We start from the raw sequence: 18802 nt of genomic DNA on the forward strand, positions 1-18802 counted from the left end.
GCGACTGAATTCTGTAAATCTAGAGGATAAGGACTCTAACATACCCATAGAGAACTAACCACCAGATGGTTAGCTGGTCTTAGCAGACCTATAAGACAAACTCAGATTAGTAAAAAATCTAAGATGCACAATTTGTTGTTGGAGTGAGTAGGACTGATGCCATATTGGGTCCTAAAAGTGCCTGGGGTTTAGGAAGATTTTTAAACACACAGCTTTTTTTTTTTTTCTCTCTCTTTCTCTCTCCTCCCTTTCTTCCTATCCCCTGACTTTATCTTGCTTGCTAAATAGAAAAACAGGGCTGTTGAAAGTTAATTAGCACCTTCCAAAACTATCAGTTCTTCTTCAAAGCTTGCAGAATTGTGAGACGTGATCAAGGCCAGATGTCTGGAAACTGACTGTGGGCACCACCAAGGGCAGCCAGAGCCCTGCAAAGCTTTGTGGAGACTTTGCTAAGAAGCTGACTCCCTCTGTATGCCACCCCCTCAATCACCTTTTTAAAAATTCTTCAGTAAATCCGAGTCTAGGAGATAGTTTTAGTCTGGCCATAACCTTCAGGTTTACCGGGAAGATGGATTAGCTTGTTGTCTCCTCAGGCCTGAATAAGGCTGCCTTCCTATTTCACCAACAATTTGATTTTGGGGTCATTTGTTTATGTTTTGGTGGCAGGCAGTCAGACTTGGGTTCAGTAACATGTTCTAAAAACAGTCAAGGGCCGGCCCGGTGGCGCACTGGATAGTGCGCCGCTTGGGAAGCGCGGCGGCGCTACGCCCGAGGGTTCGGATCCCACATACAGACCGGTTCCCGCTCACTGGCTGAGCGAGGCGCGGGAGCAACACCGAGGGTTGCAATCCCGTTGCCGGTCCCCGGTCCGGTATGGGGGCAACACTGAGGGTTGCGATCCGTTGCCGGACACAGAAAAAGACAAAAGACAAAAAATAAATAAATAAATAAATAAATAAAAATAAAAATAAAAACAGTCAAAAGGTGAAGAAAAAAATAAAGAATACAGATTAAATAATAATAAAAAAAACAGACCCACTAAAAAGAGGAATTTAAGATTATTACAAGGGATTAAGATAAAACGGTTTTAATCCATCATAAAAAATGCGAAACACACCCAAGAAAATGCATTCCATGTGGCCAACCCACTCAGTATTTGAAAAGTTGCATTGGAAATAATTGCTGAGGATTACTAAGTTATTTTTTTTCAAAACACATTTGAACCAGGCCCTATACTGCCCACAGAAGTAAAGATGCAACGAAAATCAAAAGGTTTTCTTACTATGACCTTTGCACTGGGGTCATAGAATCTGCTCTCCTTCTGTAGCCCATCTGAATGCTTTCCACCACGACTGCATTGACGACATCATATTTTTGAGGCACGTATCCATCAGGAAGTGCCAGAGAATTAAAGGTGAAAAAGACAGTGTGATCTATCACCCCATTTCTTCCACGTAGGCTAGTAATGCAGACCTGTAATTATAAATGATAGAAATGATTGTGTAAAAGCATAATACACTGGAGCTAACATTCTCTGCACCTCTTTACTCTGGCTTTAACCTGCAGGTCACTCCAGCCCCACCAATGTTTCCCAGGCTGGCACAATGGCAACACCAGGGGTGCTTTGTAAACACACCCATGCCCAGATCCCACCTCAAACCAATTAAATCAGAATCTCTCGGGAAGGGGCCCAGGTGTCCGATAATAAATGCTGCTTTTAATATTACCCACAATGTCCACTAGCCTCTCTCTATAGTTAAGGTTGTGAGAGTGGAAGGGATTGAGTGAGAAAGGTGGTAAGTAGACTATCACTTTTCCCCTACTTTCTCGGTCACATTCCAAGTTCATTCCTTCATCTTTACCATTGTGGAAACTAAATTTAATTTACCAACTCATTTTCAGCCTCCACTACCCAAATCGTACCCAGCTGTTACTAGTAAGCTCACTCTTACCGAACAGTTGCCTGAAGCACTATTTGTTTTCTGGTTTTGTTGCTTGTTTTCTGGTTTTGTTGCTCTCAATACATTTCAATACCTCCCAAATAAACTACATAATTTAGATCTTAATTATATATATGTTCTACATTATTCTCTAATTATTTAAATTCAGAAGTACAGCCTTTTCAATAAGGAATCCAGAGCAGCAGAAATTCTCACTAAAGGAAGGATAAGCAGAAACAAATAACAAGAAGTGCAACATGGAAACAGACTACCTCGTGCATATCCTTATGTCTCAGAGGCTTCACTGAGAGGGCTTTTCTGCTCCAAGTGTCTGGCTGGACAGAAAACTCAATTTCTACCAGGTCACCACAATAAGGCTGAAACCCTAAAATTGTCATAGAGAGAAATCAAGTTGGAATAACTCTCAATTTTGGTAACGTTACATTTTCACAAGTTACTTTGACAAGGTAATGCCCTAAAATAGTTTCTATTGCATGTAAGGTACATTTTAAACATTTAAAAACAATTGGCCTATAAATCTTCCTATCAGGAGGGAAATAATAATCTTTTAGACTTTGATTCTCTTCTATTCATATATCAAAATCAAATTGGAAAAAGTGTCACTTGTGTGTCACAGCCAATCTTTTGGGGAGCAGCACAGGATTTATTAGACAACTGGTCACATTTACAACTCCTCCAGGAGAGGTAGTCAAGTACACAGGTAAGAGCACAAATATGGATGTGGGTACCTCTATTCAAATCTTGACACTGCCACTTACTTGGTTTGCAACCTTGGTCAAGGTGCTTAACCTCTCTGTGCATCAGTTCTTTGTCTAAAAAATGAGAAGCATGGTAGTAGCACTTACAACATAGAGTTGCAAGGGACAAATCTATATATATAAACTCATAGAATAGTGAATGGTACATACTCAACATCGAATAAATGCTTATTGCTATTGCATTAGCAGGAGCACATATTGCTATAGAAAGAAAGAAACAATTTTCTAAGGAGTTTTGAACAGGTGATGAAATCTTTATGTTTTATATTTCACAGTTATAAATCAATATTTATAGATTTTTATAATATATTAAAAGTGAGTCACAAGATACAAAGATACGAGGGAGGATTTGGAGTAACAGTAATTTTCAAACACTGCTACTGGAAGTGTAAATTGATATAACCACTTCGGAAAGATGGCAATATCTACGAAAATTAACCATTTCGGTACCATGTGACCTAGCATTTCCTAGTTCCTTCATAGTCCTTTCCTTGTTGCTAATAATTTCGATTACAACTAAATTTTAGAATGACCCAAGACATACATCAGACCTGTTCTCTCTCGCTCTCTCTTTTACTTTTTTCTTTACATATTCCTTTTGCAAGGCTTTATATAATAGCCATAGGCTGTTAACTCCAAAACGTGTATACCTGTAGCCTAATCAACCTCAGACTCTTGTATCCAAATACTTACCCACATTATTTATGTCTAAAGCTGAGTTCTTGCTATTCTCTTGCACCCAGTTTTGCTCCTCAGACTTTGCACATCTCAGAAATAGAAACTCTTGCCTTACCAATTCTCAATTTAAAAAAAAAAAATATTTGGAGTAACCCTTGACTCCTCTTGCCCTCATATCAAATGACCAGTGTATCAGCCAATACTTTTGCCTTTACTTTCAAAATATTTCCAAATCAAATCCATCCTTACAACCTCCACCTCTACTAACTTGACCAAGTCTCCATTACCACTCACCAGGACTATTGTGACATACTTCCAAGTTGTCTTCCCAAATCCGCCCTTGTCTCATACAGCCTATTCTCAACACCGCAGCCAGAGTAACATCTTAAAGTATAATTCACCTCATGTAATGGCATTGCTCACCACCCCCAAAAGTGAAATGTTTACAATGATCTATAAAGCCTTATGTGGTTCATCCCCTTACTTCCCTCTTTCAGGTCTTTACTGAAATTTCACCTTTTCAGTAAAGCCTTCCCTGGAACCTCTATCTTAAATTTCAACCCACAACTCCTTAGATTTATATTTTCTCTTAATCTATGACTCAGTGGTTTCAGTCCTAGTCCTAAGCATTTAGCCATGACAAATGAACTCATAGGTCCACAAAAATATTTGTACAAAAATGTTCTTAGCAGCTGTATTCATAATAGCCAAAAGCTGCCAACAGCCAACATGATCTTCAATAGGAGATTGGAGAAACTGTAATATATTCAATATAATGAAATGAACTACAGACACAAGCAACAACAAAGATGAATCTGAAAACATTCTTCTTAGTGAAAAAAAGGTCTTATGCAAAAGATTACGTATATATGATCCCATTATTTAAAATTCTCAAACAGGTAAAGTAAACCTAGTTGGAGAAAAAAAGAATACCAGGACAAAATTTGCCTGAAGGCTGGGGACAGAGATTGACTGAGGAAAGGCATGGGGGTAACATTTAGGCACATGCATTTATCAAAACCCAAAAAACTCAGAAAAAAACAAACAAACCTGGAAATAAATAATGAACGTGAGTCGCTGATACACATGGTGGAATATTCAGGGAACACTATATAAATGTCTGCATTTTACTTGCCAAAAAATATAAGATTGACTGGTGGATGGATGGGATGATAAATACATGTATAGTTATGTGATAAAACAAGTATAATAAAATATTAATGGTAGAATCCATGTGGTGGTTACATGGTTGTTCAGTGTAAAATTCTTTCAAACTTGCTGTATGTTTAAAAACTTTATTAATAAAAAGATGAAAAATTAAGCCAGGATGGTAAATTTCTGCTCTATAATTCCTGTTGCAGATATCAGAATTCTCACTAACATGGTAAAATCTGAAAAACAATCAGCAATAATCTGATTTTCGTTTCCATACTCTTTCTAGATACACAGTAACTAGCACCACCTTTCCAAGGACCACATAGCGGGTGCTTGATGATAAAACATAGTGTCTCTGGATATGAACATCTAAAGAAAGCTAATTCCAACCAGTCTCAGATGGTAATAAGACAGGTATCAGACACTCCTGCCCCAGCCAGTCACTTCGTAGACCAGCCATTATGCCATGGTCCACACCATGGCCTAAAAAAGCCAAAGTTGTACCAGGCCATCAAGCTGGCAGAATCACTAGGAAATGTGGGTTACTGGAAGTTAGGTTATCATGAAACATTTGATGAAAAGAGAAGCTTAGATGTCTAGCCATAAAGTATAGTGATCAGTCTTAATGCTCTTACTATGGTGTGAATTTATAACTACTAATTTATTGGATAATTTTGTAAACTATTTTTGGTTTTCAATAAACCTCTTTGGTAGCAACAAGCTAAAAAGTGGGTGCAAGCTTGGAGAAAATGAGTAGTAAATTCCAAGAAAGTTGATGAATACATGGTTCGTGCAATACATCTGTATTATAGACTGAATGTTTGTGTCCCCTCCCCCAATTCATATGTTGAAGCCATGATCTCCAGTATGCCTGTATTTGAAGATGGAGCCTCTAAGAAAGTAACTAAGGTTAAATTAGATCATAAAGGTGGGGCCCTGATTTGACGGCATTAGTTTCCTTATAAGAAGAAACTCTCTCTCTCTGGGTGCATGCACTGAGGAAAGCCATGTGAAGACATAGTGAGAAGGCACCTGTCTGCAAGCCAGGAATAGAGCCCTCACTAGAAATCAAATCAGTGGAACCTAGATCTTGGAATTCTAGACTCCAGAAATGTGAGAAAATAAATTTCTCTTGTTCAACCCCAATCTAAGCCCAATTTATGGTATTTTGGAATGGCAGCCCAATCAGACTATTAGTCGCCATTTACTGTCCACCACGGGAGCCATTGTGATATCACTAAACCACAGAAAAACAGAGGGCCCAAATCTGCTGAGGCATTTACTTTACTACTTCATAGATATTTTCAAGAAGACAGTGCCCAAAGACCACAAGTAAACCTTGGAAGCTAGAAAAAGTACACTTACGTATAATTCTATGATGAATGACTTTTCTTTCCTCTGCTTTAATATAATTTCAATAATTTTTTATTCCAATTTTTCTTAGGTACATTGGAAAGGTGAAGCAACAGTTGTGAATATATAAGCTCCATTAAGAGAACTTCACAAGCAGTTAATTGATGCCAGATGCTTTAAAGAGGAAAAAGAGTTAAGTGAATTAAAATGCTGGTTTGATTCTTTCTATCCAAATTGTGGAATCAAAATGAAAAAGAAGAAAATCAGCCCCTGATGTCCAAAACTAATCTGATGTTCACAGCTAGAACTCAATATTATAACAACTGGTCTGTCACCCACAACCAGGCCATTTTGTTTTCCTGTTGGATATAAGCAAGTCATGGGATACTACCTCAGAGAAAGTTACTCTGAGACCGCAGCCTAAATGAAACAAAACATGGCCACTTGACAATTTTACCTAAGCACAGACAAAAACAAGGGCACTGTACCACCCACAAAATACCCAATCATAAAATTGACCCCACTTTGTGACAGCATACACTCTAAAGCTACCCCCTGCTTCCTTAAAACCTTCTCAAATCATGCAACTTAGTCCAAAATCTTATAATAGGTTCTTTATAATGTCCTCTTTCTGAAACATGCCATGGTTCCACCATGGTGTGTGTTCTCCCTCGCTGGAATGAGCAATAAAGCTAACTTGATCTTTGGCTGAAGAGCATTCACAAACGTTGTGAAAGTTCTTCCTGGCAGAGGTGAAATATCTGACATTAGTATGAATGCTATTGTAAATTCAGTTAAAAAGTCCTACACTGGATATAAAATTGTTTTTGCAGTCCTTATACAAACACAAATTGGGAACATAGCATCATAGTAAACATGAGATGCTTAGAAATTAAGAAACTGATGGAGCAGAAATATACTTTGAATTGGTTCTGATGCAAACAATTCATAACCACATCCAAACCTGTTACGATATTCAACCAATTGAAGCTAAAAGAATCAAAATTTACAAGATGTGTATATGTATGTGCATGCATGTGTGTACTTATTGATTCAAAACAACTGAACTACAAAACATTTAGGACAAGGTTAATACTGATATGATAAGACAATGACTCAGCATGACTGTGCTACTTTTCTCTTTTTGCTGTTCCAGTCGATCAGATTTCAGGCATGCCTCAGCCTTTGAAGGACTACGTGTAAATCAGCCCAGCTATCCTCCCGTGGGAGTAATGATTGGGGGGGTGGGCTGAGTCTTTTCGATTTTGGTTATAATAGAAAAACTAGTAAAATCAGTTCAAAATCTTTAATCAAAAAATTCAACAAACACAGGACCAAAATTCAGTTTTGAAGCTTTTGGAAAATTAAAATTGTGGATACGAAGTTGCAAAGAGAAAGAAGTTAACATTTATCCATAAAAAATACAAGAAGTGAACAAATGAAAATATCAGAGCTCAACAGATGTGCAATTTTGAAATTGGATGATTGTACTTGGGAACATCTCAGTGTGTGGCAATAATCTTTTCATGTAGCTCTTTTTTATTGGAGACATATGTATTCTATAACAGAATGAAAGGAAATGAAGGAGACCTACAAATTTGCTGCTGAGTCTCTATTTTATGAAACCCTCAAAAGTTTTTAAAATTTCCATTAATTTACCCAGATACATTCTTTTTTAGAAATAATTTTATTTTTGAAAATTTATGGATAATACCATTTTAAAGATCCAAGCATAAAAACAATCTATTAGTCAGTGTATAAATACTTCAAAACTACATTTAATTTTAATCAATTGTAACACTCTCTTTAGTCTCAAAAATGTGTCAGGTCGGACAATGGAGAATATAGCCACCCCAGGTATAGCTGTAGCTATAGAGAGGTTGCCCAACAAGTCCATGCCTTTGGTAGAAGCATAAAGACATTACCAATGTGCAGTCTGGCAATGAATTAGCTAAAGGAATAAATATCCCCAAATCTCCCTGCACACCCCAGTTTCCTGCTTGTGCTTACATTGGTTAAATCCACCCACAAGAATGTCAGCAGCTGAAAAACAGGATTCCTTAGTGACTTCATTAGTAATTGAAGAGGCATACTGAAATAGGGAAGCCACCTCGGGACTGAGTAACACACTGAACTGCTATGCAATTCATGGCTCAGGGAAAAGTCCAAAAGGGATAAGAGGGCTATATGGAGCTGCCTTTTAATCTTTCAAGTGCGTATTCAAGCCAGTTTATTCTGAAAAATGAATAACCTTATTCATGATGCCAGGCTTCCAGCTCCTGTCACACTGGTCACATAAGGAGACATAGGATGTTATAGGACTGTACTAGTGCTTAACCTGAAAAATAAAGGGGAAGGGAATAGCAACCTTGTCTACTTTGCAGGCCCACCAAACCTCACCCTTTAGGCCGAAAGCGCTATTGCATTTTAGCATCCTTCATCAAATGTTTAAATTTATTCTTTATTCACATATAAAAAATCCGAAAAAGTGGTTTTCATATAAGTAGAGAGTAGAATAATGATTACTGGAGGCTTGGAGAGGAGTAGGGGCAGGGGGAGGGGAGGGGAAGTGGTGGACTAACAGGTACAAAGCTAAGAGGGATAAATAACGCATGTACTCACTCTTAAGTAGGAACTAAGATAGAAAGAATGAAAGAAAGTAAGACCACAGTGGGGCTCTGGACTTGCAGAGGTAGAGAACATACATAGGGATACAAAGAGGAGTGGGGAAAGGAGGATGGGAAGGGAGGTTGGGGATAATTGGTGGGATAATTGGGTGGGGGACAGGAGGTATAATCACTATTTGTGGTAATGGGCATGCTGCCAGTAGGGATCTGGCCATCACATCTTAGGCATGAGTGGTGACTATTTGATCTGTACCCCATGAATATTCATAACCTATTAAAACAAAAAGAAAAGGACATTTAACCCCAATTTCATGACAAGATAGAAAAAAGCCCTATGCTATCTACCCTAAGTGAATCATTGTGCAGTGTATGCATGTACTGAAAAAAAAAAACTGTAACCCATAAATATGTTCAAGAAACGTTAAAAAACATCTGAGACCATCACTTATGAAAAGCAATCTTCGACACCCTCCCATTGACATATAAACATATTCACTTTGTACAGACAAGAACACATACACTCAACCCCTTCCTCTCAGACGCTTCTGTCACACACGGTCTGCATATATTCACCTCCCACTCATTCCTCAATCTACTCAACGATTGTTTTTATTTATCTATAACATTCTATTCGAAATGACCACACCAAGTTTAGCTCAGAATGTTTTGATAGGATTCAATCTGAGAGTGTAAATTATATACTGTACTTAACACAGGAAAGGATTCTACAACATCTGGATCCTACTGGCATTGACAGTTCTCGACTCATATCATCTCTCATTCAAGTCATACCTCCCACATTTACCACACTCCAGCTGTCTTGTCCTCCCTTGAGTTCCTAGGACATGCCAAGAATTTTCCACCTAAGGACTTTTACATTGGCTCTTCCCTGGTTTGGAAATTTTTCCCCAGCTAGCTCCTTCTTATCCTTCAAGTCTCAGCTCAAGTGTCACCTCCTCAGAGAGGCCTTCGCTAATCTGCTATTTGCAGTAAACCCCATCCTACCCCCAGTTTTACTATCACAGCACCTTGTTCAAGCCCTGGAGGACAGAAAACAATCTGGACTTTTTTTTTTTGCTTCCTTTTTGATGGTCTGTAGTCTACCTCATTAGAATGTAAATGTTATGAAAACAGTTCCTGGAACAGAGCAAGGCACTCAAATATCTATCCAATGAACAACAAGGAAATAACATTGACTCCCCATTATGTGGGATACAAAAAAGTCAACATGGTTTTCTTTATTCCTTCTTTTAGATTCCCATTATTTTAAAAATTGTATTTTTTTCCCATTTTCATATGGTTTCATAATCAGATAACAGCACCTATTCTGACTATTCCAAGTACGACTGGCTGGGGCCTCAGGACTTCTTTTTATTCACTCTCTCTCATCCTAAAGAGGTTTATTACTCTGTTTCACTCAATTCATTTTGCAGCAGCAAATCCCTTTACCTGTGTTTTATGTCCCATTATCTACACCTCGCAGATCTTGTTCCATCAGTTCTTCCTGCTCTCCTCTCCACCTTCAATCAATCCCTCCAGCATCACAAACATGTTCAAGCCTTTCCTATCTTGAGAAGAATTCTCCTAGCAAGGCTACCATTGGTGATGCCTTCCATTTGGCGTAATTATAGGGGCCAAGAAATTGCCTTTGGAGCTTAACAATCACAAAGGCCTTTTCTCGCAGAATTAGTGATTTCTGACTAAGCAGGTTGTAAAATCCTAGCTGCCACTAGACAGTCATCTTTGGGGAATACCAGGGCTAACAACTAAGTTCAAATTCAGGCTTATGCATCCAATAAAAGTAAAACAGAAAGCTGATGTGGCTGAACTAACTTTCCCCTTTTTAACAAAGCTTAATGACAGCTGATCATAATACAAGTGCAAATTTTTACTTTTAACCACATTTCAAAATCCAGCCTGGTTGGGGGATTGTAGGTGTATGGAGTCCAGCCCCGAAAAGCACCTCACCCAGGCAGCCTCCCCCAGTTCTCCCCCTGGCAGTCAGTCATGTCCTCTGCTCCACTCTGCTCTGCTCTACTCTGTTCTGCTCAGTAACACTGTTCTCATTGCATCATTGTCATGTATTCACATGCCTGCATCTCCCAATTAGGCTATGAGCTCTGTACAGGCTGGACTTAATACAGCTTTATTTATCTTGGTGTCACAAATATCTAGCACTCTATCTTGAGCTGAATTAAACTAAAATAGCATAAACAAATTAACAAATTATTGCTTTAGGCATAAAATAACAAAATGTTATATCTGCTATTTACAAATACAATTCAACAATGGATATACACACAAAGGGAGAAAGGTACAAGGTTACCTCCAAACCTTATTTTAAAGCATGCGAGGTATTTTTTTAAAGAATAATATCTCTGTATACATGTAATTTGTTTAGTTAGGTTAGAAATTCAATATCTATATGAACAAAAAAACTACAGATATATTAGTATCTGCATCCAATAAATGACAATACAACAAATGATAGCATGTGTTTTTAAAAAACAATATGTATCTGTCCTTTTTGCACCTTTCTTTCAAGTCCAAATGTCCATGTCAAACATTAAAGAGCTGCTGAGTGGAGTAGCAGGTTCCAAAATTGACCCTGGAAATGATGCCTGCAACCATCTCCAAGTCCAATCTATAATATTTATTTAAAATAGGTAAAACCTAATTATAAATTTTTCAAAATGTGAATTGTATCTTTACAAACAACATCTAGTGAGAAGTAAGGTATGTGCTTATTGTAGTCAGCACCATCCATCACAGAGTTAATACAGCCAAATGAAACTCTAGTATAGGAGTCTGATGGTCCATCACCATGGCAATTATCATAGAAAGCATCCATCTGTAAGGTAAATAAACAGGTACTTGAAACATAACTAAAGTTTAAAGATCAGAAACATATGGTTAAATCGTCGTTCTCCAAGAAGTCATTGTTGTTCAGAAACATATGGTTAAATCATTGTTGTCAAAGCACTATAAGAAACAGGGGTGAATATATTTCATCTGAAAAACACGTCATAGACATAAGTGGATGATACAATAGTGCCTGTGCTTGATATCTTTTTTACTTTATTTTTTAGAGCAGCTCAGGAAAATTGAGGAAAAAGTACAGAGAGTCCCTTACACTCCCTCTCCTCTCCCTTCAGTTTCCCCTATTATTATCATCTTGAATCAGTATGGTACATTGATTATAATTGATAAATGAACACCAATACCTTATAAAGTCTAGCACTCTTTTTTTTTTTTTTTTTAAACAATCCTTTGTGGACGGAAACATGGATTTTTACTGGGATCTTTAAACAATACTGACGCTGGAAAACCCTCCCCCTAGATATTTTATTTTTTTAATTTTTATTTTGTCAATATACAATGTAGTTGATTATTGTGACCCATCACCGAAACCTCCCTCCCTCCTCCCTCTCCCCCCTCCCACCCAGGTGTGTCCCCTCCATTTGCTTGTTGTAAGAACTTCAAAAAATAAAAATTGTGGTTGTTATATCTTCCTCTCCCTCCCCCCCGTTTTTTTTGTTTTTTTCCTGTTGTTGTTGTTGTTGTTGTTTGTTTGTTTGTTTGTTTTTGTGTGTGTGAGAGTGTGTGTNCTTTTTTCCTTTTTAAAATCCTTTTTGACGTTATGAAAATAATATATACTTACAGTAAAACATTAAAACAATACAGAGGTACATAGATATAAAAGTAAACATTCGCACTGACAGCTCCTTTCATTCACTCCCACCTTAGGAGGTAACCATGAGTGACACTAGATCGTATGCTACAAGGTGTTTTGCCATGCTTTTATACCCCACCTCCACACGCATGCGCATCTGCGTGCAAACACAATTACATGACTTTTCTTTTATACAAAAATGAGTGCATACTCTATATTTTTTTCTGCAACTTGCTAGTAAATATGCCACACACGTAGATTTTTATGTCCATCAGTCATAATTCTGTTAGCTTATCACTCATCAACATTAGTAACACTGCTGTCTCCTCTCTTACGTTCTAAGTTTGTCGTGAAGATTAATCAAATGTTGGGGCTGGCCTGTGGCTCACTCGGGAGAGTGCGGTGCTGATAGCGCTCTATCTTTAGCCGAATTAAACTAAAATAGTATAAACAAATCTACAAATTATTATATAATTTATAACAGTTTATATTACGGTTCATTCTTTGTGTTGTACAGTCATATGTTTTTATAAATGTGTCTAAAATCATAATGTGCACACCCACCAGATTTAATGCACTGATAGTATTAGATTCAAAGATAAGAGATACACCTCCTGCTCTCTAGGAATTCACAAAAAAGGGGAGTAAAAGGCAAAAATAACTACTTGAAAGCAAACTGTTATAAATGATTTCTTTTAAAAAGTTCAAATATTGGTTTCTGAAAATTCCCAGGATGGAGAGAATTTCAGACTGAGGGAATAAATATAGGGCAGGTTCTAGGAGGAAATGATTTTGACCTGAGCTGTGAAAGAAAAAAAAATTACCTGTTAAATGGGGTTGGGTACACGGGACGGGAGACAGCAATTGAAGAGAGAAAGCACAAGCCAAGTTAGGGGAACAGGGAGGAAAACAATAAGATTCCAGACTGTCACACCTAGGAAGACAGAAGCATGAGATGAAGTTGTGAAAATGACTGGGAGGTGAAGGGCTGTAAAAAAAAAAAAAAAAAGTCAAATTAGGGCTTTCGTTCATCTACAATAAGGAGGCATCTAAAATTTTTATTTATTGGAAGTGTAGTGGCCTTTATTTTGTTTTTCTAGTTAAATACATAATACATGTTTATCATACAAAACAAAAAAAGACACAGAAAAGCAAAAAGAAAAAAAACCAATTACACATAATCTATAAATCCACTTCTTACCTAAAGATAAACCACTGACCTCCTTCTGATACTTACCCTGTACCAGATTATTTTACTGTGCGTAAATATCTACATATCATTTTAAAGGACAATTTAATATTATATATATTATTAATGTATCATCAAATTATTGCAAATATGTAAACTGATTGTTGAGACATCATTGTGAATGATAATATAGCATCCCACTGAATGAAGGTCCTGAATTTATTGACTCAGTTCCACATTGTTGGACATTTGGCTTGTATCCTAACACACTGCCTACTTGCCTGATTTATTTCTGTATGCTAAACTCCTAGGAGTGGAATTTCTTGTTCAAAAGTTTCCAATGGAAACCTGATCCATGGAGATGCACAGTCATTTTCATGTTTCTTTTTGTGAATAGCCTAGTTTAGGGCCTAGTCTCATTTCTCAACTGGTGTCTTTCGAACTGTCAATACCAACCTCAAGGTCAGTTCCCCTCTTTCATTTTTGTTGAGAAATGAAGCATCAGGCTCCCATCTATCAATCTACCTCCACTTCTATCAGTATTCAAGTGGATGATCCATAGCACCCTCTGACCAGTCTGTTCCCTGACTCCACACTAGCTCACAGCCATACCGCAGACTGAACCTTCCCCCGTTTCATGTCAAACTCCCACTCTCTCTCCTCAGATCCTTTTCCCTTTCAAACACTATCAGTTCTTGAACTTCATTCAATTTGTTGTTCTCAGATGACAAAACCCCAAGACCATAAAAGCCCAACTACTCAGCCATTCTCCTCCTTTCCCCCAACAAGTGGACTGATGTAAAAATAAAAACACCAAATTCCACTATCTAGATCCATTTACAATGAGGGACCCAAATATCACGTGGACACTCAATACTACCAGATAATATTACTCTAGTTCCTAGTAAATACGCTTTCCCAAAACCTAAAACTCTCTAAACCTCAAAACTATAGCATCACAATTTTATATTTTTCTAATTACACAAATACCTTATGTACATTACTGAAAAAATAGTAAACACAGATACGCAAGTCTTGCCTTTTATTTCTGTGAGGAAACAAAGGCCATCACACAGGAGCTCCTATATGAACCTCTCAGTACCTGTCCAGGCTTTCTTTGCCTTCTCTCCTGAAACAATAGGAGGTCCAAGCACTTACCAAGGGCCGACCTCTCCACTGAGCGTGGTACCATTCCCTCTTGTCTCCAGGGGGACTTTGATCCTACACTTATTGCTTCTCTTCCTGATATATCAACAATTTTTTCTCTTTCTGATGAATAAACAGAGAAACATCCTTCAGACTCTCCTAACTTAAAAACAAATAAAGAAATAAATAAACCTCCTTTGAACTTATTTCCCCTTCGGCCTCATTTCTATGCTTCTCTTCCCAGCAAAAGATATTGAAATAATCATCTATAAAAATAGGCAAAGTCTGGAGCTCAAATTTCACATTCCCTAAAAAGTGCCTTCCGCATTCCCGAGCAAGTATACTTTTGGGTTCATGGTGTGTAGGTGGATGGGGAAGTCAGACTTACGTGGGATGACATATGGCAAGTTGCCTGACAGCAAAGGGGAAGGGGAAACTAAAAGAAAAATCAATCTTAAGGGCTGGGAATTGAATTTTGTGAGCTAAGATTTGGCCATGTTTAAATGCTGATGGATACTGGCTCTTAAAACAGCGACAGCCGAAAAAGACTGGAAGAGAAGAGACACTCAAGAATTTAAGAGAGGGTTCGGAGAAAGCAAAGGGAATGGGATCCAAAACACAGTTACAGAGACTTGGCCTTAGGAGAAGGGACACCTTTTCCATTCTAATGGGACGGGAGAAGGAGAGAGTAGGTGGAAATGTAGGCAGATTTACAGGTTATGTTATTACAACAAACACCAAAAAAGAGAGAGAGAGAAAGAGACGGAGAGAGAGAGAGAGAGTGAGAGAGAGAGATGCAATAAACTAATAACTTTGGAAGAAATGAAAAGGTACCCCACCCACCCAATCCCATCCCTCAATGAGTGCCAGTCTTAAGGTGCCTTGATAGATGATTCCTTTATAATCATCAAGGAATGTATACTTCTCATGAGAAATTGTGCAGAAATATAAAGAATGAAGGAACGTTCACAGTTCCTTACATTAATCCAGTATAATGGTGACTCCAAAAACTGATTTAAAAGAACATAAAGAGACAACTGTACATCAATTCAATTTATAGAAATGCAAAAATTGAAATAAAAAGTAAAGAAACAAATCCAGTAAAACATTACAAGAAATATGAAGCATCATAGCCAAATGGGGATTTTCCCATAAAGTCAAAATGGCTCACTATCAGGAAAATCATTCATATTTTCTTCGTTGCCAATACCATAAAGAAAAATCACAATTTGTAATAAGAAACACACTAATGATATAAAATAAAATTTAAAAAAAATCCTTTAAAGAATAAAAAAAAAAAAAAAAAAAAAAAAAAAAAAACTAGATGAAGATCTTGAAGACGCTAAAAAACATTTGAAAAATCCATCATTCCAGGGGCCGGCCCAGTGGTGCACTGCTACAGTGCGCCGCTTGGGAGTGCAGCGGCGCTCCGCCGAGGGTTCGGATCCCACATACAGACCGGCTGCTCACTGGCTGAGCGAGGTGCGGGCGCAACACCGAGGGTTGCGATCCCGGTCCCGGTCCCGGTCCGGTACGGGCGCAACACTGAGGGTTGCGATCTGTTGCTGGTCACGAAAAAAGACAAAAAGGAAAAAAAAGAAAAGAAAAGAAAAATCCATCATTCCTAATTTTCAAAAAATCTAGAAATGTAACACAGAGGACACTTCTTTACCAAAACTAAGATATTTCAAATATCTGTCGGTATTATACATTCTGATAAAATGGAGAGCAGGTAAGAACCATAACCAGTCTGTCTTCTATTCCAAAGTGCCCAAATTTTTTCACATTTCAACATTTCTGAAATCAAGAGGACAGCCATAATTGATGTATATTTTAAATTTCAATTATTAAATTATTTTTGTGCCTTAAAATTGATGGGAGTCTGAAAAATTGATGAGATTCTATTTAAAAGGGCCAGTGAGTCCTGAATAGGCATAAATACTGCATAAGGGATCTTCAAAAACTTCATGGAAATTTTTCTATTATTTTCTAATTCTATTTTCCAGGAACTTTTTGAAGGAATCTCATATGTTCTAGATGTTATAATCCTTTTTTAAGATTCTGAAATCATACTACTTCCCATCATACATGTCAAAACAATGGCTGTCTCTTTCATGACACAAAGTCAACAAATACTGGCTAATATTGCTAAGTCAAGAAAAGGTAGAAGAATATTACCCACCTTATTCAGGTGCCCATGACAAAGTTTCTATATCCAGAGGTAAAAACCAAACCAGTACCATGTCTGAGGAATAAAAGCTGCTCAGGAAGGAATGGAGGGTTATTTTTATTTCTCATTTTATATCCTTTTAGAGTTGGAATTATTAATGTATGATTCTAAGTTTATAAGCAACTGTTCAAATTTAAAGAAAGTTTATATTAAGCATTCCTTAAGCTGCTTTCCAAATAATAGTAAAGTACATTTCAACCACTTAAAATAAGAACAAAGAAGATTCAGTAAGTTTGCATCTACCAAATTAGATAATAAAAATCAATACTGTAATATATAGGATTTTAAATTATCTTAAAGTTAAAAGCTTTGTTTTATACGTTAAATAAATAATTTAAATAAAAATGTATATTGATGATTGGAAAAAATTATTAAAAATCTGTGAAATAAACTTGGCAGGAAATATACAGAATCTATTCAGCGAAAATGATAGAACAATTCAGAAGCGTGTAAGAGGAGGGATGTTCAGTTCTCCCTAAATTTAATCTATAAATTCAAAGTCATCCCAATTTAAAAATCCCAATGGGATTTGCTGTTGTTATTGTTAAGAGTGGGGGAACTAAACACAATTATTTGTAAAATGATACAGAAAAACCAACATGTGGGAATGGCCAGGAAAATTCCAAAAACTTGGACAAATGTGTGAACAGAGAAACCAGGCTAGCAACATGTAATAATGCTTCAGTATTTCAGGCCATTTGATCATACCTGCAGGATAAGATAATACAATCAAATGAACATGATAGGAAGTTCCTACAGTTTCAAGTGCTTATGGAAATGCAGTGTATGATACAAGTGGCATTTCTAGTCAGCAGAGGCATAGTGGATTATTGCATTAAAGGTATGTGTCAACAGGGTAGCCATTGGCAAAACGACATCGGGATCTTTCTCTCAATTGCTACATCTAAATCAATTCCAGGCAGAATAAATATTTAGACATAAATAAACAAGTAACTTTCATAGGAAAACCTTCAGAATTAATATTTAGACACAAATAAACAAAAAAGCAACTTCCAGAGGAAAACCTAAGTGATATTTGCGTAAATTAAGTGTTATAAACCTTTGTATGGATTCTTATGGAACCAAAATCCTTATGAATAAGATAGATCCACTTATGATATATATAAAAATTAGGGCTACCCAGTTAGCTCACTCGGTAGAGCATGGTGCTGATAATACCAAGGTCCAGGGTTTGGATCCCTGTACTGTCCAGCCGCCAAAAAAAAACAACAAGAAAAAAATTAAATACTATAAAACAAAGTTGAAAGACAGCAGTCTTATAAGAAATATTTGCAAATATTCATACGATACATTTCTTAACAAAGCTCTAATTTCTGTAGCACAAAAAGAGCAGTAATGTTCCTAACAAAGAAATAGCTCTAAGAAAATTTGCTCTACTCTCTCCAACACTTATAGAAAGGCAAATAAAATTATGAGACTGTTTTTCTCTTCTCATATTGCCAAAGATTTCAAAGACTAACCATATTTCCATCCTTCCCATTAGGCAGTCTCACCATCTGGTACTGACAGTGTCAATTAGTAAAATAAAGCTGAAGCATGATTTGATTATATTCTTTATAATGGGAAATATCTAGACTGAGGTGGTGGTTACACAACTTTAGTAAATTTACTAAATTTACTAAAATGTCATTGAGCTGTGCTCTTAAAAGTGGAAAATCGTCTAATAGGTACATTATACCTCAATAAAGCCATTTTTAGAACATGATTAATATGCGTATCTGTTCACATAGCAATTTCACTTCAACAAATGCAGAAATTCGTTACGGGGTGTGAATAAAAGGTAGTTGCAGGATAGAATAGACTCTAATAATTACCATTTTTAACCATATTTTTAAATGCTGAAGAACAGACGTACAATTTATACTTTTATAAACAGAAGCCACTTCAAAGATAAGAATGAACATCACACACGATCTGGTAAGTTAGACTTCAATTCCACTCTCCATCCACTTAATCTGGTCACGACATTGAAGTTGAATAAATAATAAAAACAAGGTTGAAAGCCCCCCAT

At 37.0% G+C, this 18802-nt stretch overlaps 1 protein-coding gene across 1 annotated transcript; it reads right to left on the reverse strand.

The window, feature by feature from the left end:
* Positions 1-1281: 1281 nt before the first annotated feature.
* CT55 (cancer/testis antigen 55) lies at positions 1282-12362 on the reverse strand. Its single transcript, XM_008589470.1, has 4 exons — positions 12345-12362; positions 11237-11383; positions 2213-2323; positions 1282-1473 (listed from the first exon to the last, which is right to left on the reverse strand). Exons 1-4 carry the CDS (start codon positions 12360-12362, stop codon positions 1282-1284), a joined length of 468 nt encoding a protein of 155 aa, XP_008587692.1.
* Positions 12363-18802: the final 6440 nt, after the last annotated feature.

Source organism: Galeopterus variegatus, unplaced genomic scaffold, assembly GCF_000696425.1.
Source record: "Galeopterus variegatus unplaced genomic scaffold, G_variegatus-3.0.2 Scaffold5464, whole genome shotgun sequence".
Classification (NCBI taxonomy): Eukaryota; Metazoa; Chordata; class Mammalia; order Dermoptera; family Cynocephalidae; genus Galeopterus; species Galeopterus variegatus.

Coding starts and splice junctions, on each gene's coding strand:
- CT55 (XM_008589470.1), bottom strand. Junction 2,324..11,236: donor TAGATGTTGTTTGTAAAGAT/ACAATTCACATT, acceptor ACAATTTTAGGG/TTTCAGCCTTATTGTGGTGA. Junction 1,474..2,212: donor GACATAAGGATATGCACGAG/GTAGTCTGTTTC, acceptor TTATAATTACAG/GTCTGCATTACTAGCCTACG.